The sequence below is a fragment of the Podarcis raffonei genome, chromosome 6, assembly GCF_027172205.1.
Source record: "Podarcis raffonei isolate rPodRaf1 chromosome 6, rPodRaf1.pri, whole genome shotgun sequence".
Classification (NCBI taxonomy): Eukaryota; Metazoa; Chordata; class Lepidosauria; order Squamata; family Lacertidae; genus Podarcis; species Podarcis raffonei.
In genome coordinates, this window is record NC_070607.1 from 46,877,558 (window position 1) to 46,904,890 (window position 27,333).

Sequence of the window (27,333 nt, forward strand, 5' to 3'; positions counted from 1 at the left end):
TTAGTTTGCCTACCCATGGATTGGGTCTTTAACCTTTAAAACTATTTGAGTCTTGGTCTTTCAGAGATACTTTGTTGCTGCTTTGTTGACTTTACTCTCTGCTGAATTTTATTGTGCTACTTGCCATTGTAAGTCATCCAGATGACTTTGCTATCTGGAGATCTGTAAATACGGTAAAGTAACTAAGTAAATATAAAACACAGTGACACATTAGTTTCTTAGTTCCAAGGAGGATTCGGAACAAATGCTCAGATAGTACAAATTGTCTTTGTAAGCTCTGCTGGTGGGCATCAAGCTGAAGATCTCGCCGGAGAAGAGACCTCTAGGAGGTGGGAACAGCATGTTAGCACAGTGCAGAACAGCAGATGAGCCAAGTGGGACTGTCCACGTCCCTTCCCCCACAAGCTCACCAGTGCCTAAAGGAAGTGAAGAATACTCAACCTTCCTCTAGGTTTCTTCCTCCTCCTGCCTCTCAAATTGCTTGATCTGCAGATCAGGAGTCAGCCCTGTGCTGTGCTGGAATGCAAAGGAAAGTGTGGGGGATCTTTTCACTGGTAGGTTTGTAGTTTTTTGTCCTTTTTGTACTGCTTGGTTGTTTATCTGCTTCACGTCGGCCTAAGAGGAAATGTTTGTCACTGTTCAGTTTGGTTGTAATGGGGAAAACTTATAAGAGTGTTCTGCCTTGTCCACTTTGCACTGGAGAGGCTATTATGGCGGCTAGTGAGAAAAGACACCTTCTTTGCCTCTGTACAGATTTGGCACCAAATGGGGTGGGGGTGGGATGGCAAACTCACTACAGGTACATGGGGCCTCTGACTAGAGCGAGAGGGCAGGGAGATATGAAACCAGATCTTTCCTCTTTGTTTTCATTCACCGACTGCCTTAAGCCAGTGGGATTTTCCTCTGCTTTTGTTGCTTCAGGTTCTCTTTGTAGAGAATGTATTTTTTTGCTACATGATTGTAGGAAAAGCCTTGCACAAAACTTGTATGCACCATGGGGAATGGGGGCATCATCATCATCATCATCATCATCATCATCATCATTATTTTACTGCAGTACAAGGGTTTGGAAACCGCAGAGCAGGAGATATCCATGTAATTTTCATGTCTGTCGGAGCACACATTTTGCACACAGATTCTCCAAGAGGAACACTTGACGGGATTCCCCATGCAGAAAAAGTATCATGCAGGAAGTGATCCTGTGCATGTTTACTCTGAAGTCAGCAGCACTGTGTTTTCATGGGACTTATTGCAGCTTTATCAGTGGGACTTTATTTCTAGCAAATATGCATAGGATTGCTCCAGATTGTGGCAGTTCTCTCTTCTTGACTATTGCATGTTTAGCTATGTTAAATGTGTACAAATGTAACCTGTCCACCTGATCTGTGCTGGAGTAGTGTGTTTGGTTGTGGAAGCCACATTTTAAGAAAGGTTTGGACAAACTAGAGAGGATTTAGAGGAGGGTGGAGTCTGGGAACCGAATCCTGAGGACCAACTGAAAAAGCTGGGTATGTTTAGCTTGGAGAAGGGAAGTTTAAGGGGAGATGTGATAGCTGTCTTCAAATATCGGAAGGCTGCCATGCAAGAATTCAAGCATACTTATTTCTCCTGTTGCCAGCCAGATGACAACTCCTGAATCCTGATTGTCTCTCCAAAATTATTGTTAGTAGAGGTTTCAGATTTATTTGCACTTTTGGTTGTGGTTCCCAGTATCCTTTTCAGTATCAAGGGCATTCTTCCTGTAAACACCGGATCCAAGTCACTCTTCCTCACCATGTGTCCCTTGTGATTTTTCAAAGCACATGATTTTCAAAGAAATATCAAAATCTTATCAGGCTTCCTTTCAAGCTAGTCACAAAGCAAGACTGCTTTTGTACCCTTTGCAGTGTTTTCAGGCCAAACATTGGGGTGTTGGGTTCAGACAGGACATTGAGTTCTGATACAAATAAACAGCATGTTACGAATATGGCTGTTGTTTCTGCCTGACTGCACTGGAGATAAAGTCAAACTAAGGATACAAACAAGAAAAAAGAATTCATTCAGCCAGGGGGAGGGGCAGAGCCATATTTCTGTTGATTAGATTTATCTGTACATCCAATTGCGCCTCCTGATCTCATTTTTGCTACAAACGCAAATGAGCTGCAGGGAAATTTCTGGGGTAAGCTAGGTTGCTTTGAGTTGCCTTTGGCAAGAAAAAGCAGACAATAAAAATAAAAAATAAAAAGGAAGACTCCAAGGCCATTTCCTTGGGGAAACCACTACCAAAAGACTTAGTAAGAATGCAAAGTAAAGCCCACCTCCCACTAAAATGGCCAGCCTGGGGCCCAATGTTTGGGTGGAAATATGATTGGGTCAAGTCAGCGCTGGGCTCTTCTGAGCTCCTAGGGACCTTGGCCAGTGCATGAGTTGGCCGACTGCTTTCAATAGCCCTGATTTGCATCTCTTAATGGACTCAAAAGACGAAACAAGTTAGGTATGAAGATGGGGACTGAGTGTGCTCTGTTGAGGGGGAGTGGAATGGAGTGTCCTGGAAGAGGGCATGACTGGATGGCTGGAAACAAGAACAGGAGCACCCCACATAGCAACGTTTTGTTGCAGGTCCCACTTGTAATCCACAATACCTAAGTGTGTAGAGAAACCCTATGGCAGAAATGAGGGCTACGCTCTCTCTGCAGTCCTGATGGCTCAGAGCAGAATCAGGCATGCTTAGGGTCAGACCACACATTTCATTGGAGTTCTGGGATTGGAACTCCTGATGGGTGGGGATTTGGTACAAGGCTCGGGTATGGAGACAAGGATTGGGCTTTCCTTTCCTCTGCATGGGAACCCCAGTCTAAATCCTCCATCATTCCCTGTCCTGATGCAGCTGATTTTTTATAGGGGTAGGCGGTGAACGCATTTGGGAGTAGTTTAAGTCAAGGAATTTGTAGTTTGGCACTGAAAGGCACACAGGTGTTGCTTGGCTAAAGATGCTTCCAGGCTGCCGCTCTTTCGTAAGTGGGATCCAGTTACATCCTTGTAAATTCAGGTTGCTCAGTTAAAGTGGACTTGGAGCTCTTGCACAACAAAACCTCCAAACAACAAAAGCAAAACAAAACCAGACTTTTGACAGTAAGGAAAGTGATGGAGAAAGGCCTTGGAAATTAGGAGATAACAATTGCCCAGTCCAATGCCATATCACCTCTCTGCAAACAAATAATATAACAATTCAGAATGAATGCTCAGCAAACAGCTAACACTGTGTAACCTCCCTATAAACTTTGTGCAAACTCTTCAGGATAAATGCTCAATGAGTAGAACGCCTGGGAGTGACCGCAAGGCTCTTTCCTTTGCTTTCTGGTAGCACGGTCTACAACACAATGTGTGCTGCAGTGTGATCACTCCATACATAGCATGGGTTGTGGCATGCATTATGATAAAGAGGGGTGGACCAGCTCCATCCTCATTCACACATACATGTCCCTGGTGCCACAGTCCTTTCAAGCTGAACACACCTAATAAAAGACAGCTCAAAGGTTGTTTTTAGAGGAACACTAGTTGCAAGTCTCTGGTGTGTCTTATTTTCACACATACACACACAACCTCATTTTGTGTAGAAAGTGCATTTGATTTTTGGACTTTTTGTTCCATATGAAGGAAAGGGCTGTAGCAAAGTTGTAGAACACCTGCTTTGGATGCAGAAGGCCTCAGCTTCAGTCTTTGACACTTCCAAGACAAACTAGGATTCACTCCCATCTGAAGTGAGGAGCAGCGGACGCTCTGTGTCGCCCAGGGATGTGGAACCTGAATCCCTCTGGGATTCAGAGGGGATCCTTCCAGCGCCAGCCAACATGACCAATGGGATGATGGGAGTTGTAGTCCAACAACACTATAGTTCAGCATTGTTGGTTGCAGCATTTGGCACTTTTTAAATTAAATTAAATTTTAAATTAAAAGCAAGCAAGTGGAGACATGATAGAAGTGCATAAAATTATGCAGTGTCGATAAAGTGGGTGGGAAACATTTTCCCCCTCTCATTACACTAGACTCCATGGACATCCAATGAAACGGAATGTTGCAGCATTCAGGACTGAAAAACCACTGAGCCTCTTGGGCTTGCTGATCAGAAGGTCGGCAGTTCGGATCCTGCGACGGGTGAGCTCCCATTGCTCGGTCCCTGCTCCTGCCAACCTAGCAGTTCGAAAGCACACCAATGCAAGTAAATAAATAGGTACAGTTGCGGTGAAAGGTAAACAGCATTTCCATGCACTCTGGCTTCCATCATGGTGTTCTGTTGCGCCAGAAGCAGTTTAGTCATGTTGGCCACATGACCTGGAAAGCTGTCTGTGGACAAACGCCGGCTTCCTCAGCCTGAAAGCAAGATGAGTGCCACAACCCCATAGTCACCTTTGACTGGACTTAGCTGTCCAGGGGTCATTTACCTTTACCTTCTTCACACAGAGCAGACTTAAACTGTGGAACTTGCTTCCAGTGATGGCCACCAACTTAGATGCCTTTAAAAGAGGATTAGACAAATTCATGGATAAGGCTATCTGTGGCTACTAGACATGATGGCTGTGCTCTTCCTCCATGGTTAGAGGTGGCCTACTTCAGAATGCCAGTTGTCTGACTACTGTACACAGCAGCACTTTTCTATATTTAAACTATATGAGCATGCACAGAAGCATCACAAGGGAGAATCAAAGTCACTTTTATATGTGACAAATTCGTGCATATCCTCAATCCTTCACTCTGTTATCGGTGGCTGTGTCCAAAGTCCCATGGACTCTGAATCCAGTACGCTCCTGCTACTCCTTTGAGAAGTGGTGTACACACACTGTTAGCTGTAATTCATATCTCTTCTGTTGCATCTTACGAAATACTGCATTTCCTCCAAAACCAGCTGTAGTTCAAACTGAGAAAAGAGTGACTTAGCTGCATTTTAAATGCCTACACAGCCAGTGAGCTCAGCACATGCCTTTTGCCAACTCCTCCACATGATTCTCTCCCCCAACCCCGCCTTGCAAGGAATGCTCTTGTCTCCTGAGATGGCAGGAAAACTTGGACTGGGGTCATTTATTTGCTTTCTTTGGCTGCCAGGTAACACTGGCTATTTCTCGAGTGTCCAGGGAAGGCTAAATTCATTCTCTTGGGCTGGCACTTGTGAAGAGCAGGAGGAGTCAGGGCAGAAATCTGAATTACGCTGCGGCGTCCCCCCCACCCCCAATCTTTGGCTACGGGGAATTTTCATGGGACCTAAAACTCCCGTTTAATCGGGAGCCAAGAAGGGGGGCGGGGAGAAAGAAGAAAAAAAGGAGAAAAAGAAAGAGAAAGAAAGGATAAGGGGGAGAGAAAATGGAGAAAAGTAAAAAGAAAGAAAAAGAAAAAGTTTTGATTGCACTCAGAGAGAAGGAGATCGAGTAGCAGCCCCCACTCCCGGAGCGAGTTAGGGAGGCGTAGCCCGGGAGGCTGAAAGAAAGGGTTGGCACGCTGCTGCTTGCAAGGACAGCTGTATTCTTCTATGGACACCGTCAGGATGTGACATCACTAACGCGGAGAGAGAAAAGGCCCCGAAGTTTCTTTAATGAAAACTCCTCCAGCCAAGGTTCCTTGCGTGGGATCCTTCACTGCAGCGCTCTTGGTAAGCCGCGGGCACTTTTAAGGAGGGCGGCAGGGATCCTTCTCCTTGGCTCCAGAGGGAGCAACTTTTATTCGGCTCGGCTTGCGCAGGAGGCGGTGAGTATCTCTCCCTCCCCCTCTGCCCCGTTTCACAAAGAAGTTTGATCGGAGCGTGGCAAAGCTCCAGGCCAAGCCTCTCTCTTGGAACCTTTCGCAGCCCTGGAGTTTCTGAACTTTTCAACCTCGGTGAGTGGGGGAAATGGCTCGAGAAGGCGTTTGCAAAGATTTGCAAGAGAGGCGCACGGCTGCCGGAAGAGCTGGTTGCTGGCGAGAGAAACAAATGGGAGCAGAGCGGTTTTCTGGAGCAGAAAACATCCAGGAGCGAGTTTGTCAGCGCTATTCCCGGCGGGGGGGGGCCTGGGGGGGCGCTTGTTGGCGCTGGAGGCCTGCCAGTTGCCGCTTGGCAACGGCACCAAGGAAACGGGAGAGCGCAGTGCCCGACCATCCTGGTAGGTAGACGGGCTGAATCAGCGCGTAATTGTGCGGATTGAGAACTGGTGCCTCTGTGTTTGAGGCAGAGAACAGGCTGGCTGAGATGGCACGCTGTGACAGTGTGCCCCCCCTGAATTCATAATTTCCTAATCGCCAGTCACTATTCTCAAGGTTTTCTTTTAATTATTTCATTTCATGGAATTTATGCAGGCAACACTCAACTTATGTCAGGGTTACGTTCCAGAGATAGCACGTAAAGCCAAAATCGTGCATAGTCAAAATACATTTGGTGGGTGGGATTGCCAAAGCGCCCCCCCATGTCTGTCCTCTTTCTGTCACCATATATTTATCCAAGGGCATGAAGGTGAACGCACACAAGTTTAATGTGTGCAAGTTGCCAGTTATCTGTACACTGCTTGATTTCAAAACAAAAGTAATAAAGTTAATATAATAAAATTATCACTAAGGAAAAGTAACTGCAATAATTTAAGACTTTAGAAAAGTTAACAATAAGAAAGTTATTTTCTAAACAGCTGGTAGGCTTGTCTAAACAAAAATGTTTTTAACAGCAGCCAGAAAGAATTCAGCAAAGACACCTGGCTGATATGAATAGTGTTGTTGCTGCCCCACTGAAATATCAAGTTCATACAAATTCAGAGTGGGTATTATGTGGCCCCTGTAACACTGCCAGTTCAGGCTTCAGGGATGTCGTGAATTTGCTGAAGCGTTGCCGCAGACACTTCAAACGGTCTTCCCTAACCTGGTCCAACCAGATGTTTCACACTACAGTTTCCATCAGCCCCAGTCAGCGTGGCCAAAATCAGGGGTGGCAGGTGTAGTCCAACAACATTTTGAGGGCATCAGGTTGGGCAAAGCAAAGGTAGGCCACACCTGGGAGGGGAGATGTGTTGTGCGTACTTTTGTTCACCTCTTCCCTGGTCCCCATAAATGTGAGGCTGTTGAAGGTGGCAAAAATCTATCCTAGCAAAGGTTCTTCTACCTTTCACTGACCTATTGCTCCTTTATGCCAGGGCTCAATCCCTGAATCTTTTTTGTATACCGTGGCTAAGACCTACCATAACAGTGCCTCTGGTCATGTGCAGAATTTCTTATTATTGGGGAATCAGAGCCTGCTGTGGCATCTGTCTGTTTTCAGAAAAAATAGAGTGCAGCTTTGGGGCTCAAGTCAACCCTCTGGAGAATCACAGCACCTGCTGTAGCTGCAAAGGCCAGTAAGTCACAACTGCTGCCTCCTGTGTTGTTTTTGCTGAGTTACTAGCACCGAAGTGACCTATTTAAGGTGCAAGCCTGGGCAGTGTGCATGGAGGTCATGGGCTGCCTGGATGAGAAGACCCCCCCCCAGCTTCACTGATGTGGTCCATTGGAAAGCAGAGCAATACTTTTGACATCAGCTTGGCGGAAGGAAGTGTACAAGACACCATCGAACTGTCTTAGAACTGTTACACTGGGGGGGGGAGGGGACTTCAGTGCCGCCACCCCCCTTATCATTTTCCTGCTGATAACCCAAAGCTGCTATTTGCTTGTTAGGGAAAGCACACATGAAACCAAGTTTTCCCAGGACAGCTGATTGTGAACAGCTCCGCATTAGTTCCAGTGTCAGAACCATCTGGGAACCAAATCCAAACATGAAGGCCACGACAAAGGTGTTTTCAACACTCTCTCTCCATTTGCTGTGGGGCTCTCTCGCAGCTTTGCTCTTTGCCATGAATAACTGCATTTTCCTGCAGTTCCTTTTTCAGGACTTCCTGTCAGGCAAGTAGACTGGCCTATACTCTGCAATCTCTCTATGTCTCTGTTTTTCTCCCTCCCTCCTCTCTCTCTCTCTCTCACACACACACCAGCCAATGACCTCTTTTTACAGCCATTTCCTTGGACCAAACTTTGGAATTTTCCATAATATTTAGATAGCTGAAAAGGTGGTCTCTGAAAAGCAAATGCTTGAGAGTGAGTTTTACATCATGAATAGTTCTGAACTGCCCTGTGATCTTCAGGTGAAGGGCAGTATACAAAATTAATTAATAAGAATTCAGGGGAACACTTGGAATCCCTCAGTCCTCTGCTACATCCTCATTTGTCAATATTTATATCGAAGATTTGCTAAATATTCAGCGTTAATATATTTTATTTCTGTATAGAATAGTCAGTTTCAACATTTGAGAGCTATTGGCAATTGATATTTAAATAGCAGAATAGTTAATGTGTAGTCGTATTAAATAGCTGGTGTTAATACAGTATCTGAGAACTTTTTGGAGCTTGGTATTCCACAGATGTCGTTTGATCTTTGGAACTGGACAGTATTTGATCAGCAACTCTATTTGATATTATGCTCTTAGGACTTGATATTTGTCTTCTGGAATCTTTCATGCCTTGGACCTTTACTGCTAAAGGCATTAATATTCCAACAAGCCTTCTAAAATCTATATCCCAGTTGAATTTGAATTGATTTTGTGTGTGTGCTGTTGCTTCCAACTGTTTTTATATTTATAATTTTAAAAATCTGTCTAATACTGAGTCGGAACATTGGCCTATCTAGTTCAGTATTGCTGACACTGGCTGGCAGTAGCTCTCCAGGGTTTCAGACTAAGAGTCTTTCCCAACTTTCCCTGGAGATGCCAGGGATTGAACCTGGGACCTTTGGCATGCAAAGCAGATGTTTTATCACTGAGCTATGGACCTTTTCCTAGCCTTACCATTCTTGATTACACAGAAGGCCTGTTCTTCTTAAGGGAGCAGTTACCAAGTGATAAGCTTTTATCATTTGATGTGCCTTTTCTCTATTCATGGGAACAGAATTAACGTGAGAAGAAAACCATTGCAGCTCACTTGTATTAGCAGTTCTTTACTCAGTCCAATTAGATGGAAGTTGGTGTAGGATAAAAGATGGCTGCGTGAATTCTGCCCTTAATCCGCTTGCCCGGAATCTATAAAAATCCATCTAATGCTCCCATGTCAGCCAGATGTTTATGGAAAGGAGAGCTGCACATAAGGCTTGTGAACTAGATAAAGTGCACACCTCAGCAAATGTCTGTAAAAGAGATGGATGTGCAGTGCAGTGACCATGAACAATGTGCTGCTATCTGCCTGGCAGATAAAGTGAAAGCAGAGCCAGTTTCTCAACAGCAGCTCGCCATAGGCATTGGGGGCATTTTCTTCAGTCTACATGCAAATATTAAAATACTTGATAAAGTCAAGGATAAGGTCAGGAGATGGGAATTGCCTGTCAGAATAGCAGTCTATCATTTACCCCAGTAGCTTGTGCTGAAAGTAGCCCAATCTTAATGTCTGAACTTGTTTTACTACAGACTAACTGCAGTGCCCCAAACAGGTTTCAGATTGTTTTTACACCATACTGTATTGGTATACTCGGTTTTTGCTGCCTGCTCGCATCCTGCTATGGGGTTCAAGTACAAGGCAAATCCTAATGATTAAAATGGATGCCTGGCATGCATTCCACACAGGTATGCATGGGCCTTGACTGTACCAACTCTGTATATCATTACAATGAGTAGTCTGATATAATTACATCCTATTAATCACTATTCTTGCTTCATCAGATGGCAAAGATGAATTCACGTTCCCCAGTATTTTATATTTTTAGATGTCTAGAATTGTTGGAAACAATCTGGTATTGCTTAAATGCATACTCATATTAATCAATTGTTATTATACCAAGTAACACCTTTTTTGTGCGTGTTGGGGTAGCAAATGAAGCAATTGGTGTTTCAATGTCAAGGAGATGGGGGCTGTCAAAGCATGGTCCAGAGTGGTCCAGCTTTACTGATTGACAACCTTCTTTACTGACCTTGTGAATTCAGACTTGCTGGGAGCAACATGGTTTGTCCACCTCTGTGATACAGAAGCCAAGTGATAGATCTTTAGGTCCTACAGGCTGGCTGTAGAACAGAACCATGCCACAAGGCCCACAATTGGGCACTATCCAGCCCAGAGTCAGCCCTGTCTGGAATCTCCAGATAGCAAACAACAACAAAAAACACCTTCTCTAAAACCCTTGAGAGACACTGCTAGTCTGTGCAGACCAGGGTTATGCAATGTGGTACCCTCCAGAGGTTGTTGCTCTACAACTTCCTTCAGCCCCAGGAGAGATGATGGGTGTTCTAGTTGAACAACATATAGCAGTTGTCTGTCTCTGTTTGAGACAATCCTGAGCTAGATGGAAGAATCGTCTGACGGGCTGTGTTCTGAAGTACTGTGAGGAATAGTGAAATGTGATGAGCGTGCCTAATTTTATCTGGGTCTGCCATTCTAAGACAGCACTCCTAGTCACATTTACCAGGAAGTAAGCTCCACTGAAGGCTGAACAACTTACTTACGGCTACTCATTCAAAGAGTTAATCTACTTGTACTTTCTGCAGAGTTTGGAATGTTACGGTGATGACTAGAAAGGGAATTGAGAGTGTGCATCTGAGAAATTACAGGGGAAGTGGACAGTTAACGTGGAGAGGCGGCCCTGGGCATGGAGGTTTTGGAGAGGAAGGGGAAGTGAATCACAGGCATCTGTGGCTCTCCGTCTGCAGTGCAGCTATGGAGATGAGTGTCCTGCTAGCCAGAGGCTCAGTTCTGAGACAACTACTGAGTCTGCCTCTTCCTGCTCTCTGATCATGGCTCTTGACAGCCAAGGCCCTGGTTTCACTTCTAGCTGAAGCTGTAAGGCACAGTTCATCTGAAATTGGGTTGGAGGCAGGGTTAGAAATTCAGATATATAAGCTAAGCACCAAATGGCTCTTTAAGGAGCATCTCCACCCCTATCATTCTACCCGGACATGGAGGTCCAGCCCCGAGGGCCTTCTGGTGGTTCCCTCACTGCGAGAAGCCAAGTTACAGGGAACCAGGCAGTGGGCCTTCTTGGTAGTGGCGCCCTCCCTGTGGAACGCCCTCCCACCAGATGTCAAAGTGAACAACAACTACCAGATTTTTAGAAGACATCTGAAGGCAGCCCTGTTTAGGGAAGCTTTTAATATTTGATGGACTACTATATTTTAATATTTTGTTGTAAGCCGCCCAGAGTGGCTGGGGAAACCCAGCCAGATGGGCGGGGTATAAATAATAAATTATTTATTTATTTATTTATTTATTTATTAATTATTATTATTATTATTATTATTATTATTATTATTATTATTATTATTATTAAACCAGGGTTATAGTTGCCAGAATGGAATGCCTCATTGCCATTTTGGGGGCAGATGGTTTGAAAGTCGTATTTTTCAATACAACTTTTTGGTTACTGAAGTTCATTCTGGTGTGCAGATAAAATACAGGGGATAAATTCTACAGGATGTGTTGCTAGTGTACGAAAACAGTCAAGATCCAAGGATCCCCAGGCATACACCTCCAGATGGTGGAGCCACCAGGGGCCAGCCTGGTACCCAGGCATCTTCACTTGGTTGCAAGTGACCGATAACCAGGTGCAAAATGCGCCTGGTGAATTTCGAACACGGCTTGGAGGCCACATTTGGGCAGCATGAAAGACAATGAGAAATGCCTCTCTTTGGCCCTCTGAACTCTCCTCAGGCCACAGCCCTATGCCTTCTTGGAAAATGTTATTGAGCTCTGATAATGCTTCTTGCCTGCCTGGATGGAGACATACGTGGTGTATGGGGCTGGCGCACAACTCTAAGATTTACAGGAGCGCTAAGGCCCAGTCAGAGAATCTTAAAGTGTATGGGCTATATGTAACCATGGTACCTCTGTTTACTGTGATTGCTGGTCTCAGAACAAGAAAGAACACAATCGAGCAAGCTATCTTCGCTTTGAACTCTATTGACTCAGTTGGTGGAGAGTCAGTGTGGAAGGGAACAATATTTGTTACACTCAAACCCCACCACAGAATAGCAAGACAGACGACAACGGCTCTTTACACAGCAACTAATGATTCAAAAGCCACGCTGGTACCTTTAACAATAAAGTTGAGTTCATGTAACTGGAACAGCTTTGAAAGCACAGAAGGGGTTAAGCACTCCCAGAGCCATTGTTCTGGTCAATACCAGGGCCTCCAATGGATGCTTTAAAGTTTCTCTTTTAGAAAACAACCACCTCCACACATCTTGCATCTGTTCTGGCCCTCAGCATGAAGGATTGCAGAGATTGTTACAAAGTGGGAAGGAAATCAATTGTGTGATTCAGTCTTCAGATATTGGGGTTTTCAAAGTGTTCAGCTGGCTGCATTGTCCACCCCACATGAGAATATATTTTTATTCTTAAATACATTCTCATTATCTGGCAGCTGCAGAAAAGATCAAAGGAGAAATTTCCAAGTGACTTTTTTTTTTTTTAAAAAGGCTAGTATTGTATAATAGTAAGTGCTTAATGAATGCACCAAAATGACGCATTTAGGGTACAAATATAGACCCAAGACACTTGAAGGGCTTCAGAATCTGCCAGAAACCCCACTGTGCTAGCAGAACACAAGATATCCCATGGCCATTTTTACATTTTCCTTCTTTGTATTTTCTGGTTTTGTCTTTCCCGCCTCTCGTACTGAGAACACATTGGATACAGTGGCTATTATCACACCATAGTAGGGGCACATCTAAGAGCATAAGAATAGCCTGCTGGATCAGACCAGATCCTGTATCCACAGTGGCCAATCAAATTCCTTTCAGAAGCAGGACACAGCAGGACCTAAGTATAGGATTTCTCTGTCCAAGTTCCATTAAATTTGTGTCTTTCTGAAAGCATATGTTGTACTGTGCATGTGTATAACATACACTTTGAGGCTCTAGTGGCATTTTAATGAGGGAGTAGAGGCTTAACTCGAGTCAGCTGAGGATTTAGAGTAAAGATATTGCTTCTTTTTTGGGGGAAACAGCAAATCAATGTGGAGATTTTGGGAGTATAAAGATTTGGTGCTGGCATCATGATTATCAGCTTCCAAAGCAAAACATTCCAGGTTTGGTAGCCATAGTGTTATATGACAGGACCAAAATGTCATCCAGCACTTGGCTGGCTGGGAAACAAACCTGAAAAGGCAGGACTGAGAGGACAAGCTCATTTTGTCTTGCAGCTCTTTGACAGAGACTCAAGTAGCTGTAGACTGTGTCAAGGATACCCTTTCTACCTCATTCTGTTTTGAAGTAGCATATAGGAGTGCAAGTTAAGTTAATTTTAGACTCTGGACTTAAATATCTGGAGGGTCACAGTTTCCCTACACTTAATGTAAGAACAGTGTCGTGTGTGAAGCACCACTACGGCTTACGAAACCTTTGCATTCTTTAAAAGCAGCTTGTGAAAGTATCCTAGATAACTTTTGTCTTTACTGACTTTACTGACTGTGGGAATGCAGAACTTATTTCCCCACCAAAACAATGCTAAAAATAGTGTTCAAAATGTGCATAGAATGAAGAACAGTCGTGAAGCAGCGGCAGGGAAGCAAGTGTTCGGGGCCCATGTGCTTCCCCCAGATAAATGCCTTAGCTGATGCTTGACAGCTCTCCGCTGTGCTGATGTGCTGGATGCAGATCTGCGTGCACAAGATAATGCCTGAACTGAAGAGGACCTGAAGTTTTGTTACTGAAACACAATGAAAATCTTCTGCGGAATGACAGAACCTGAGGAGAGGCTTATCCCTCAGGTACAAGATACATAACACACGCACATCGTAAACAGTATCTACGTGCTGAAATGGCTTTCCCTTCAAATGATCTATGGATAGCAGCCAGGAAAGCATCAGGCCTCTGTTATTATTTTTAAGGGGAAACCTAAGATTAACAGAAGATTAAGATTAAGATTAGGTACGCGGGTGGCGCTGTGGGTTAAACCACAGAGCCTAGGACTTGTCGATCAGAAGGTTGGTGGTTCGAATCCCCGTGATGGGGTGAGCTCCCGTTGCTCGGTCCCAGCTCCTGCCAACCTAGCAGTTCGAAAGCACGTCATGTGCAAGTAGATAAATAGGGACTGCTCCGGCGGGAAGGTAAACGGCGTTTCCGTGTGCTGCGCTGGTTCGCCAGAAGCGGCTTAGTCATGCTGGCCACATGACTCGGAAGCTGTCTGCGGACAAACGCTGGCTCCCTCGGCCTATAGAGCGAGATGAGCGCGCAACCCCAGAGTCGGGCACAACTGGACCTAATGGTCAGGGGTCCCTTTACCTTTACCTTAAGATTAACAGAATGCACATGGTTGTCAACATATGATCACAAGAGGAGTCCTGCGTGGTGGTACCTCCGAAACCAGAATGGTGGGAGAAATTATGGAATGTTCTTTTATTAGTCAAATGGACAGTGTTCCATAGACCTTCAAATGCTTTTGAAGGCACTGGTGAAAAATGGAGCCCAGTAGTTGTTTTTATAAAGAACTGTGTGACACTAGTTGAATGGTTAAACCCCGATACAAGGAATAATTTTCCGGTCTGTTGTAGATGGGTTTGATCTTACAGGAAGGTGGCTTTTATATAGGGATGAATTCAATGAAGTAATTGCATGAGCAGAATGGCATCCAATTGAGCAGTGGAAATTGCTCTCCTTCCCCCGTGTGCCCTCTGCACACACCAAATCTGCTCCGGAGGGTTGAGGAGGACCCCCAGAGCAGATTTAAGAAGAGCTTGCTGGTTCAGTCAGTAGCCTTGTCCTCCATGATTTTATCTAATTCTGTGTTAAAGCCATCCATGTTGGTGGCCATCACAGCCTCTGGTGGGAGCGAGTTCCATCCTCCGTGCCCCGTGTGGTACTTTCTTTGAGGACCTGTGGTGTCATGAAGAGGGAAAAGGGAGGGGAAGTTCTGTTGTACAGTGGTACCTCAGGTTACATACGCTTCTGATTACATACGCTTCAGGTTACAGACTCCGCTAACCCAGAAATAGTGCTTCAGGTTAAGAACTTTGCTTCAGGATGAGAACAGAAATCCTGCTCCTGTGGCGCGGCAGCAGGAGGCCCCATTAGCTAAAGTGATGCTTCAGGTTAAGAACAGTTTCAGGTTAAGTACAGACCTCTGGAATGCTTTGTTAGATACAACCCACAGAGCGTATGTTTCAACTTCTGTGTGTTTAGATACTTGTCTCAAATACAGTGGTACCTTGCTTGTCAAACGTAATCCATTCTGGGAGTCTGTTCGACTCCCAGAACTGTTTGAAAACTAAGATGCGGCTTCTGATTCGCTAACTCACTTCTGGGTTTGTGGCATTCAGGATCCAATTTGTTTGGGAGCCAAGCCATTTGACAACCAAGGTACCACTGTATTTTTTTTATTTTTTATTTTTAAAGAAGAGATGGATCCTTTCCCCCAGATGACTGTGCAATGCTGCCAGTATTAGGCATGTACTGCATCATTTTGAGCATGGAGTCTGTGGTGTGCCTAAGCGTAGTGGCTTCTTCACAGCTGAATGGCAGCTGCACAAAAGCAGTGCCTGCTGGCCTTTATGCTTAGGAGTCTTCCCATGGCTCAGAACTTTTTTGCTTCCTCCCCTGGGACACCATTGAACTTGAAGCTGAAGCCCCAGGGTCTTTTTAAATATCCTGCAAAAGGAGCATTATGAAATAAGAGCCACAAAATGATGTGAACTGCCAAACATCTGTATTCCCAGTAGATGTGGACTGAACGGCCACACCAGTGACAAAGCAAAAGGAATGTTTTCTTCTAGGGCTGGAAATGGCACAGCTGCTGAGGAAACTGCCCCCCAACCCGCTTCCCTCCAGAAGGACAGATGTATTTTTAGAATATGCCTTGAGGTGTCACTTTGATATTCTTTTCTTCTTTAAAAGAACTTCTTGGCAATGGCGTAGAAATAATAAGAGCATTTTCCAGTTTTCATTCTCTAATCATCATGGAGCACAAATCACTGAAGAGTAAGGATTCCGTTTCTGGTGAGGCAAGGGCTGGGGCAGGGCAAATATTTGGTTCAGAAACACAACCCAGAGAATCTGGGAGAAGTGTGAATTTTATGAGAAGGATCGCAATATTTATGTTGACCCCATCAGTAGCCCCTTGAGCGGTCGTTTGCCTTGCCATTTCTATGGCTGGAATTTTCATTTATTTTTTAATCTTCACAGTTTCAGAAAGTCTCACTAAGAATGGTGTTGTGCAACCTGCTTGGCTTGATGGCCTGAGTTGCCAATAGCACTGGGGCTTGATCGTGTAACAAGCATCGGAGTTATAAAGCATGTACATTCGTATTGTGAATTGATACCTCATTGGAAACCATTTATGAAATAAATAATGCCCTTGGTTGACCGCAAGTTATCTATATGGCATCCTTCCTTATTATTCCTTTAGAAGGATTTTACATCAGGCTAGAGCACTTCTGCCAATCCTTTTTTTCAGAGTGATGAAAACGGGAGATAGAGATGGGCAAAATGGTGGGCACTGAGAGATTGTGTAGACCAGGGGCTGCCAATGTGCAGTCCATGAGCACACACTGAAATTAGGCTGGAAAGAAGCAGTGTGCTGTATCAAATAGAATAGTTCTTTTGAGTGGCTTGGCTGTTGTGTGTGGGGGAGGGAGAGTGATACCCATAATGTGTGGGGGGGGGGGAGGGAGTGTGATACCCATAATCCAGTTTGCAAATGTGTCCAGAGGCCCATAAAGGTTTTGGAAACCTGGTGTAGATGCTACAGGTCATTTTTGTGAGGATGCAAATTTATTCCGGAATGCATCTGGTGGTGGTTGTTTTTGCCTGAATTGAAGACCTGACCTAACTAGGCAGTGTTAGAAACTGAGTTATGAATGTTAGGAGCTAAATGGCACCTTAAACCTAGGTTATGGGTACATACTTTTTATAACAAGAATACAAAGCTGAAAATGAATGAACTTCAGCTAAAATATTATGTTCATTTTTCACATGGTCTAGTCTTTCACCTGCCCACCCTAAGTGGGTCTCTTCTCCAGACTTCAGAGAATAGCTGGAAGTGGGGAGGCAGGAAAAGGTCCTCCTTTTCTTCCACTCTGCAGTTTTAATCTGAAATCTTAGGCACAGTACTGTGCCCAGAGCTTAGAAACTGCTTACATTAATGAAATTCCCTATTGCAAAATGTGCCTGGAACAATGTAAGTTTGGGACACTGTATCCAAGGTGTACATTGTAAAACAACTGACTTAAATACTTTGTGTACATTTTATCTTTTAGGAACCATCCTGATTTTTATTTTTATTTTTGTCCTTTGGAAAGACTGGTCCTCCTTGTCATCACCCTGGCTGGTTCCAGCTCAGAATGGCTTTGTGCCTTAAGCAAGTTTTCAACAAAGACAAAACCTTCCGTCCCCGGAAGAAATTTGAGCCGGGGACCCAGCGTTTTGAGCTGCACAAGAAAGCTCAAGCCTCTCTGAAATCGGGACTCGACCTGAAAGCTGTGGTCCAGCTTCCCCCAGGCGAGAACATCAACGACTGGATCGCGGTGCACCTTGTGGACTTCTTCAACAGGATAAATCTCATCTATGGGACCATGTCAGAATTCTGTACCGAGAAGAGCTGCCCCATCATGTCAGGTGGCCTCAAGTATGAGTACCGGTGGCAGGATGACTACCGCTACAAGAGGCCCACCAAGCTGTCGGCGCCCCAGTATATGTGCATGCTGATGGACTGGATCGAGACCTTAATTAATAACGAGGACATATTTCCTACCAGGATAGGTGAGTAGGCAATGGGTACTGCATATTCAGGGTCAGACTCTTTGTTCATCCAGTTCAATATACAGTGGTACCTTGGTTCTCAAACGCCTTGGTACTGAAACAGCTTGGAACCCAAGGACTGCAAACCTGGAAGTAAGTGTTCCGGTTTGCAAACTTTTTTCGGAAGCTGAGCGTGCTCCATTTTGAGTGCCACACTTCCATTTTGAGTGTTAAGCTGAGGTCTGTCTGGTTTTTTTCTATTTATTTTGCGTTTTCATTTTTGCGGCTCTTTTTTGTTTGTTTTTGTGACTGTGTGGAACCCAGTTCAGCTACTGATTGATTGATTGATTGTGTGACTGCAGTACATTGTTTATTGCTTTCAATTTATGGATCAATGGTCTCGTTAAATAGTAAAATTCATGTTAAGTTGCTGTTTTAGGGGTTGTTTTTAAAAGTCTGGAATGGATTAATCCATTTTGCATTACTTTCTATGGGAAAGTGCGCCTTGGCTTTGGAACGCTTTGGTTTTGGAACGGACTTCTGGAACAGATTAAGTTTGAAAACCAAGGTACCACTGTACTGCCAATTGGCCATGGCTCTCAGGCATTGCTGCTCATCTGGCCTCTGGTTGGTCACATTGCTGCTGCTCACCAGGACAGGGAGGGGCAGAGGGAGCAGTGAGGTCAGTGGCACAGTGCAAATGCACTGGTGTGATTGGCTCTGTTGGTGTGTTCTCAAGTCACTGACCTTAACTGCCACCTCCCCCTTTACCTCCTAGCAGACCAGCACAACTGACCAGCGGTCAGGTAAGGGCAGTGGTGTCCCCACCACACTGTCTCCTACTAGTCTTTCCCATATATGCAACTGATCCTTTTAACTGGAGATGCCAGAGATTGAGCCTTCTGCACGCAAAGCATATGATCTGCCAATTGAGCCAGGGCCCCTATTAATTCTTTCTAAAGATACAAGGCAGGTGAAAGGCTTGCAGCTGCCACCAAAAGCCTGTACTGCACTCCCTACTGCCCTTAAGGCTATAGTCCTGTCTTCACTTATTTGGTAGGACCTCGGAGGCCAGGGTTCAAATCTCCACTCAGCCAGGAAGCTCATTGGATGGCCTTGGGCCAGTCACTGCCTCTAAGCCTACCTTTCAGGGTTCTTGTGGGGATCAAATGAGGAGGGGGAGTACCATGTATGTCACCTTGAGTTCCTTGGAGAAAAAGATGGGATAATTTAGAAATATGGTCGAATTTGAAGTTATCACTGCTAGGCCGAATTGCTGTGATAAAAATGAATGTATTGCTAAGAATGCTGTTTTTGTTTCAATCATTGCAAATTTTGGATAAAATGGACTGTTTCAAGAAGTGGCAGAGAGATATTTCTAGATTTGTCTGGCACGGCAAGAAGCCCCGAATAAAATTTAAAATATTAACTGATGCTAAAGAAAGAGGTGGATTTGCCCTGCCAGACCTTAAACTTTATTATGAATCAGCTGCTTTTTGCTGGCTGAGAGAATGACTGCTTCTTGAAAACACAGACATTTTGGACTTAGAAGGTTTTAATAATGTATTTGGGTGGCATGCATATTTGTGGTATGATAAGGTCAAAGCACATAAAGCGTTTAAAAACCATATTGTCAGGAAAGCACTGTTTAATGTCTGGACAAGATACAAGGACTTACTTGAAAATAAAACCCCAAGGTGGTTGTCACCGATGGAAGCGAAGGCTCAGAAAAAGCTCAGTATGGAGGCCAAATGGCCGAAATATTGGGAAATTCTGGAACAAGAGGGAGATAGATTAAAACTGCAGAGTTTTGAAAAACTAAAAAACAAAGTGCGAGACTGGCTTCATTATTATCAAATAATGGAGGCTTACAATTTGGACAAGAAAATTGGCTTCCAGGTGGAAAAATCAAAATTGGAAACAGAATTGTTAGATCCCAAAACTAAGAACTTGTCAAGAATGTATAACTTGCTGTTGAAGTGGAATACTCAGGATGAAACGGTGAAATCAGCTATGATTAAATGGGCACAAGATGTTGGACATAATATTATGATGGCTGACTGGGAACGGTTATGGACCACAGGTATGAAGTTCATGGCATGCAATGCCCTAAGAGAGAATATAATGAAAATGATTTACAGGTGGTACATGACACCAGTCAAGCTTGCAAAAATATATCACGTGCCTGATAATAAATGCTGGAAATGTAAAGAGACTGAAGGTACATTCTTTCACCTTTGGTGGACGTGCCCAAGGATTAAGACTTTCTGGGAGATGATCTATAATGAAATGAAAAAGGTATTTAAATATACCTTTCTGAAGAAACCAGAGGCCTTTCTCCTGGGCATGGTCGGCCAATCGGTGTTAAAGAAGGACAGAACTTTTTTTATGTATGCTACAACAGCAGCAAGAATACTTATTGCAAAGTATTGGAAGACACAAGATCTACCCACTCGGGAAGAATGGCAGATGAAGGTGATGGACTACATGGAACTGGCGGAAATGACTGGCAGAATCCGAGACCAGGGAGAAGAGTCGGTGGAAGAAGATTGGAAGAAATTTAAAGCTTATTTACAGAAACATTGTAAAATTAAGGAATGTTAGAAGGATGTTGGAATGAAGTTACGTAGTTTTAGCAGAAATGTTATAAAAGATTAAGAAAAAATAGATTGTTAATTGGTGAGAATGTAAGTTACATTATATTAAGATAAATTATTAGGATAAAAATAAAGAGGGAAAGGATTTGCTGAAATAGCTAACTGAACTAGAATACAAAAAAGGGAGGTGTGAGGAGGTCAAGGAAGTAAGCAAATGAAAGATAAGTTATGGAAGGATTGATTTGTTGTTGTTTTTTGTCTTAATTGTTTCTATTTTTCTGTGTTTTTGCACTTTTTCTCTTTTCCTTTTTTCAATTTTGTAATCTTCCAAAACCTTAATAAATATTATTTTTTTAAAAAAAAAGAGAAAAAGATGGGATATACACGCAAGCAGTGAATAAATACATAAATAGGAAAGTTCATTGAACTTACCGTGGAACTATTAATCTAGTTTTTGTAAGGTCATTGTAAGGTGAAGTGATAGTGTAGGGAAATTTTGCTCTGCTTGCTGCAAGCTGTGGGAACAGGCGTTTTTCAAATAATAGCAAGGTGTTGCTATGGGTCATCCTAAAATGAAGCAACTGTGCAGGGCTCACTTGCATTGTTGTAATCCTCCTGCACGTTGTGGGATGTGACTATGTGATGGTTTCCACAGAAACATGATGTTGAATCCCATACTATTGAAATTAATGGACCTACGTAGCTTAGTCATGTTCATTCACTTAAATGGGCCTACCGTGAGTAAGGGACGCGGGTGGCACAGAACCTAGGGCTTCCCGATCAGAAGGTCGGCAGTTCAAATCCCTGCGGCAGGGTGAGCTCCCGTTGTTCGGTCCTTGCTCCCTCGGCCAGTAAAGCAAGATGAGCGCCGCAACCCCAGAGTTGTCCACGAATGGTCAGGGGTCCCTTTACCTTTACTTACTGTGAGTAAAACTTATTTGAATACCATCCTTACTTTTGAATCCACCTGCCTAGGATTGCATTGTACTGTTGACTATTTGCAGTTTCCATTTTCAGTCCCCGAGGCCCTTTTGCAAAGAAGGCAAAGGATTTGTGTGTGGTGTGGGGGAAGGATAATATGATGCCTTTTGGGTTGTTCTCCCGTTGTAGCCACTTTGACACAGCATGTTTCTAGTTGTTTTTGCAGCTGGCTGGTTTTGTCAAGGCTTGCTTGTGTTATTGCCACCCCGTCTCCTTTCAGAATTAATGCCGTGCAACAATGTGCAGCTGTTCTTGTACCATTCCCATTAAGTGCTGGTTTAAAACACACACACATTCATAAAGAGAGGCTGTTAACAATGCCCATGTCTCATGGGGTTTGGAAAAAAAATCACTGTATATGTGCCGTTGTTTTGGATAATTGCTAATTCCTACAATTACTTTGTAGTGATTAATAACAAGGAATCCCATTACCAGGCTTCATTTGAACGCATCGGGGGGACAAAATCTTGGCTTGGAGAGACAAATCCTTTAACATTCTGTCCTGTAATTTATTTGCTCTTAATGCCTCTCATTTATAATGCATTAATACACTACTTCTCATTATTTCCTTGTTGGGTTAAGTGATGCTGTGTGAAAGCATCTGTCTCCAAAAGAGAACTCCCCTTCCAACCAGTACCATTCTGTTACCCTGTTCCATGTGCAAACGTGGTGGTAGACGGACAATAGTTTCTTTCAGATATGATATGATGGAGGCATTGCTCCCTACTGTAGGCACAATCATGCAACTATCATCTTTCTTTGCAGGTGCTTTAAAAAAAGTATACAAAATCTGATTGACAGTGAGACAGTGAGACAGAACCGGCTTTCGCAGAGAATAAGGTTCTCAGTGGCTACTAGGCCATAATGACTATTCTCTGCCTCACTGGTAGGAGGCAGTAATGCTTCTGAATAGCCAGGTGATGGAAACCACAGGAAGAGAGAGTGTACCTGTGCTTGCAGGTTACTCACGGGCATCTGGCTGTCCACTGGGAGAACAGAGTGCTGGGCTAGATGGACCACCGCAGGAAATTCAACAAGTTTAAAAAAAATATATTTTTTGCCCTTATGGGAAACTTCATTTCATGATGGAAATCATTGCCCCAAAACACAATCTCAGTATGACATCTAGCCAAACAACCAGGTGGCAGGATCTAGAAAACCTATTAACTTCCAGGTGAAGCTGGAGTTTGCTGGTCAACCACTAGCTGCATTTCCTGAGCAGAATGGTTGTGGGTGACCAGCAAGCCAGCAAGAGGTTTGAACCATCATACATCAAAAAGGATGTCTTGCTTATCAGATTTCCACCACACTTCCTGGCTCGAGGGAAGCCTTTATCTGCATCCAAGCCACCATGCCAGGCACTTCCTGCCTGCTCGTCTACTGTTGACAGTTTGCTTCTTGCGTTCACAACGTACGGCAGAAAGGGCTCTCACTGGAATAGAGAAGTCTAGAATGATGTACCAAAGCTCACTATAAAGTTCTGAAACTTGAATAACTTTTCACAACTGTGCATAATTATTCATTCATTTGGGGCTATGGAGTTAATCAATAGCGGTCAGCAGGGGAGGGTGGCCAGAGCTGCCTTGCCCCTCCCCATGGCAGTGACATGCAGCATTGAGAAGTCAGGTCTCCAGACTGCTACTCACATCAGTGTATTTTCAGCATACAAAGTGCTGTTCAGCTGTTATTTCATCTTTACACTGTACAGTGTAAGAGAAATCAAGCTGGGGACTGCAGGCCATGTAGCAGTGGCACAAGCATGTGGGGAGCGTGTGCCTATTTTAAAGAGACACTGTCCAAAAACTGATCCCCCAGGATGTAATATGGACTTTATGAGCCCACAATTTGACAAGACTAGTCTGGTATTCAAATCTAGTGCCTATAGCAGCGTATGCACATGTGAAAACTGTCTGGACTCCAACAGAGCCTGACTAGACGTTTTTCATGGCAACTAGAGCATCAGAATGACTGCTTTCCATCTTTCACAAGAGGTCTGTGGATGCATGAAAAGAAGCCTTTCTGATTCTTTAAATGAGCATTTGCACTCTCCACTTTTAATTCAAAGTGCTTTCAATTTGTACTCTCAAGAGGAAGAACAATCCCTGAGTGTCCTGGAGCAGCCGTCTCAAGGTTTTTGTAGTTCTGTGATTCTGTGATTCTGCTGAAGTTATTTCCACTCTACAAGTCACAGCAAAAAGAGCTTTTAAGCTCCAGACAGCATGACAACAGCACTTGTTGACTTCCCAGTCATTAGCGCATCTGAAACCTGCATGTCTTATTGCAGGTGCAACTTTGTGTCTATGAATCCTGCCAGCAACTCCAGACTTCATTAAAATCAGGTACATAATTGGTTCATTAGGCTTGTCTTCAGACTCTGGAATGCATTTGTGGGAAACACGGACGAGCTGATACCCGCTTGAAAATAAAATGTAACTGCCAGACCCCTTAATTGTTTGTGGTTATTCCTCTTTTCATCTGTGCAGTGTGCATGGCAATGGAACACATGTGGTGGATCATTTAGGGGGCTGTTTCATCTGTTTCCCATTACTGTGATCAAGTTGTATATACCATAGTTGTTTTTATGAGAGTGGTAACAGAGTGCCGCTCCATTCAGTGCTAAGAATATCCTCTAGCTCCCCCTGCAGGTCTAGTGTGGTTTCATGTATTCAGTAAACACTCAAGCAGCGGTTTCCAAACTCCCCTTGTCCCCTTCTATGGACCACTATAAAATTGCTGTGGGTCTTGGTGGACCACTTACTGATGTTTTTGAAGCCCTATAAATTGGTACCTCAGGTTACGAACTTAATTTGTTCTGGAGGTCTGTTCTTAACCTGAAACTGTTCTTATCCTGAGGCGCGCTTTCGTTAATGGGGCCTCCTGCTGCCGCCGCACCGCCGCCGCACGATTTCCACTCTCATCCTAGGGCAAAGTACTCAACCTGAGGTACTACTTCCAGGTTAAGGTAAAGGTAAAGGGACCCCTGACCATTGGGTCCAGTCGTGACCGACTCTGGGGTTGCGGCGCTCATCTCGCTTTATTGGCTGAGGGAGCCGGCGTACAGCTTCCGGGTCATGTGGCCAGCATGACTAAGCCGCTTCTGGTGAACCAGAGCAGCACATGGAAACGCCGTTTACCTTCCCGCCGGAGCGGTCCCTATTTATCTACTTGCACTTTGACGTGCTTTCAAACTGCTAGGTTGGCAGGAGCAGGGACCGCGCAACGGGAGCTCACCCCATTGCGGGGATTAGAACCGGCGACCTTCTGATCGGCAAGTCCTAGGCTCTGTGGTTTAACCCGCAGCGCCACCCGTGTCCCTCTACTTCCAGGTTAGCAGAGTTTGTAACCCAAAGTGTTTGTAACCCGAAGCGTTTGTAACCAGAGGTACCACTGTATAATATATTTTTTCAGAATTGAAAAACTACAAACATGTGCCTGTACCAGGGAATTTAGGGAAGTGGGTAACAAACCAAATCAGTTATATCTGTACTATTTGAGGAATCATCTCTGGGCCATGCTACCTCCCAGGGGTAGCCAACATGGTAGTTTCCAGATACTGTTGGATTGTAGCTCCCGTCAGCCCCAGCCAGCATGACCAATGGCCAGGAATGAAGGGAGCTGTAGTCTACCAATATCTGGAGGGCTACCACTGAGCTACCCCTGTTGTGCACACCAGAACACAATAGCTGTTGTCCTTGAGAAAGCCAGGGTGTTGGAGTGGTTAGAGTGTTGGACTAGGACCTGGGAGACTAGGGTTCAAACCCCCCACTCAGCCATGAAGTGCATTGGATGACCTTATGCCAGTCATCATCTCTCAGCCTAGCCTACCTCACGGGTCTGTTGTGAGGTTAAATGGGGAGGGGGATAATCATGCATGCTGCCTTGAGCACCTTGAGGCCTAAATGTAAAAATAAATAAATAAATAAGAATAAAAGGAAGGATGCACAAATGCAAGGCCCTAAATAGAGCCTAATGTCCCACAGAAGTGTTGAAAGCTCTAAACACTCCCCACCCCACCCCCCTTGTGTCTTGCAGGTGTTCCTTTCCCCAAGAACTTCCAGCAGGTCTGCACCAAGATCCTCACCCGCCTCTTCAGAGTCTTTGTCCATGTCTACATCCACCATTTTGACAGCATCATCAGCATGGGTGCCGAAGCTCACGTCAACACCTGCTACAAGCACTTTTACTACTTTATCAGCGAGTTCAGTTTGGTCGACCAAAGGGAATTAGAGCCTCTGGTAAGAACATAGGTATTGTTATTATGCACCCTGCTTCTGTTTGGCAGGGACACCTTTTGGTCGAGGGAAGAGCACTGGAGACTTAAAGTATTCCAAAAACTCTTTAAGTTTGCACTTCAAACTACACGTTAGCGCTACTTTAGGTCACCAGGAGGGCTGTCAGCATCTCCAAGTTCTTATGGAGATCACATTCCAAAGGCTTGAAAGAGATTCCCAGCTGTCAGGAGAATGCCCTGTTGTTTTTTTAAACAGAGTTCAGAGCAGAGTGCTGGCCAGGCAACATTAAGAAGAATGTCATATGCTTATGTGCATCACATCAACTATTTCACACTATAAACACAAATTTTTCACTGTCTAGTAATTATTCTTAGAAGGCTCCATTTAAGAATCAGCTAGGATGGATGAACTGATGACAATGATTAGCGTTTTGAACTGTTTTTAATGGTGTGTTTTAATTGTTGTAACCTACAACAATAAATAGTGTGCACAAGCCCCATGAGTGTTACAACTGAAATCCTGATCTCTCTAAACTTTGGCAATATAGTCAAAATTAGTCACTTCTTAACAGATGAGAGAATGGGTACAATGTTTCACATCCATAAGAGCAGCTATATTTCAGCTGACCCTAAAAGGTAATTAGAGATCAGGAAGCCGAAGAGGCTGAAAAGAACAAAAAAAAATCGATTCTAATCCACTTCCCTCCTTCCTGCTGCTTCCCTTAAGACATAATAAAGAGGAAGTTTCTCCCCAATTGTCCTTGCAGAGTGACAATAACTCCCAGTTAGTGTTGCTTGCTGGCCATGTTTCCAAGTGTGAATTTATATGCCTCTGACCTTGTACTGTCTTTTCCAACCATATATTCTAGAAAGAACATATGGTTTTATCTTAATTTCTAGTACTGGGATATTATAAGATGCACAGCTGATTCCCACTTTCAAAGTGATCCATGTGCAGCAAGCATTGTCTGTCTAACACATTCACTATGAAATTGATAGAATCCTAGAATTGTAGAGTTGGAAGGGACCACAAGAGTCATCTAGTCCAACCCTCTGCAATGCAGGAAGCTTTTTCCCAATGTAGGGCTCAAACTAAAAACCCTGAGATTAAGAGTCTCATGCTCTACCAGCTGAGCTATCACAGTTGTGTAACACAATCACAAAAAATCATTTCCCCTCTGTCATGAGTCATGATTACATTATTATGTATGCTAGTGAGCAAGGATACTGAAATGTCCTCAACTAACAAGTAACCATCCAATATGGTATTGACATGAAATGTACTAAAGGCTACATATCATCACTAAGTCAGGAATGTAAACCAGAATAATTGTCAGCTTCGCCTTTGAGCCAGTGCCACCGACTGGGCTCAACCTCTTCAGCCCCGACTGGGCCAGGCGAGCTGGAAAGCACTTCCAGAGACCTTCCACGCAGGAAGCAGGTCTAAGTGCTGTGGACTCACAACTCAGAGCTGTGAGCACCAAACTCACTTCCAGTAGTCAGCGGAGCACAGCAGAGCATGAACCACACAAACGACAGCTTCTGTAGAATAACTTCTTTTATTCTCTACAGCTACTATACAAAACTAACTACAGACTAAATGGAGACGCTGGACTGCACTGAGTGTTACAGCTGCATTTTGCAGCGACCTTATCCACACACAGATAATACTCAGACTCCCCCTTTGAAGTCAGGCTGGAGCGGAATAAGTAATGAGCAAAATCCGCCCCCTCCTTTCTGAAACATCAGCAGATTCTTGCAATGGGAGGGGTGAAATATCCTCAATAATAAACCATGGTAGTGCAAACCATGGTTTTCCTAACTATGGTTTCAGGTGCTCTCTGAATTGACAAACCTA

General features: G+C 44.2%; 1 protein-coding gene across 4 annotated transcripts in view; it reads left to right on the forward strand.

The window, feature by feature from the left end:
* The first annotated feature begins 345 nt into the window (after positions 1-345).
* Positions 346-27,333, forward strand: part of MOB3C (MOB kinase activator 3C) — a 33,439-nt gene continuing 6,451 nt past the window's right edge. Inside the window, exons 1-4 of one of the 4 annotated variants that reach the window (XM_053392550.1) lie at positions 5,069-5,844; positions 17,186-17,687; positions 23,529-23,583; positions 25,277-25,350. In XM_053392550.1, the coding sequence (XP_053248525.1) occupies positions 17,270-17,687; positions 23,529-23,548 (438 nt within the window). In that variant the 5' untranslated portion in view covers positions 5,069-5,844; positions 17,186-17,269 and the 3' untranslated portion in view covers positions 23,549-23,583; positions 25,277-25,350. Of the gene's footprint in view, positions 555-5,068; positions 5,845-17,185; positions 17,688-23,528; positions 23,584-25,276; positions 25,480-27,333 lie in introns of those variants that run through there. The other 3 variants (XM_053392548.1, XM_053392547.1, XM_053392549.1) reach the window with 3 other exon arrangements.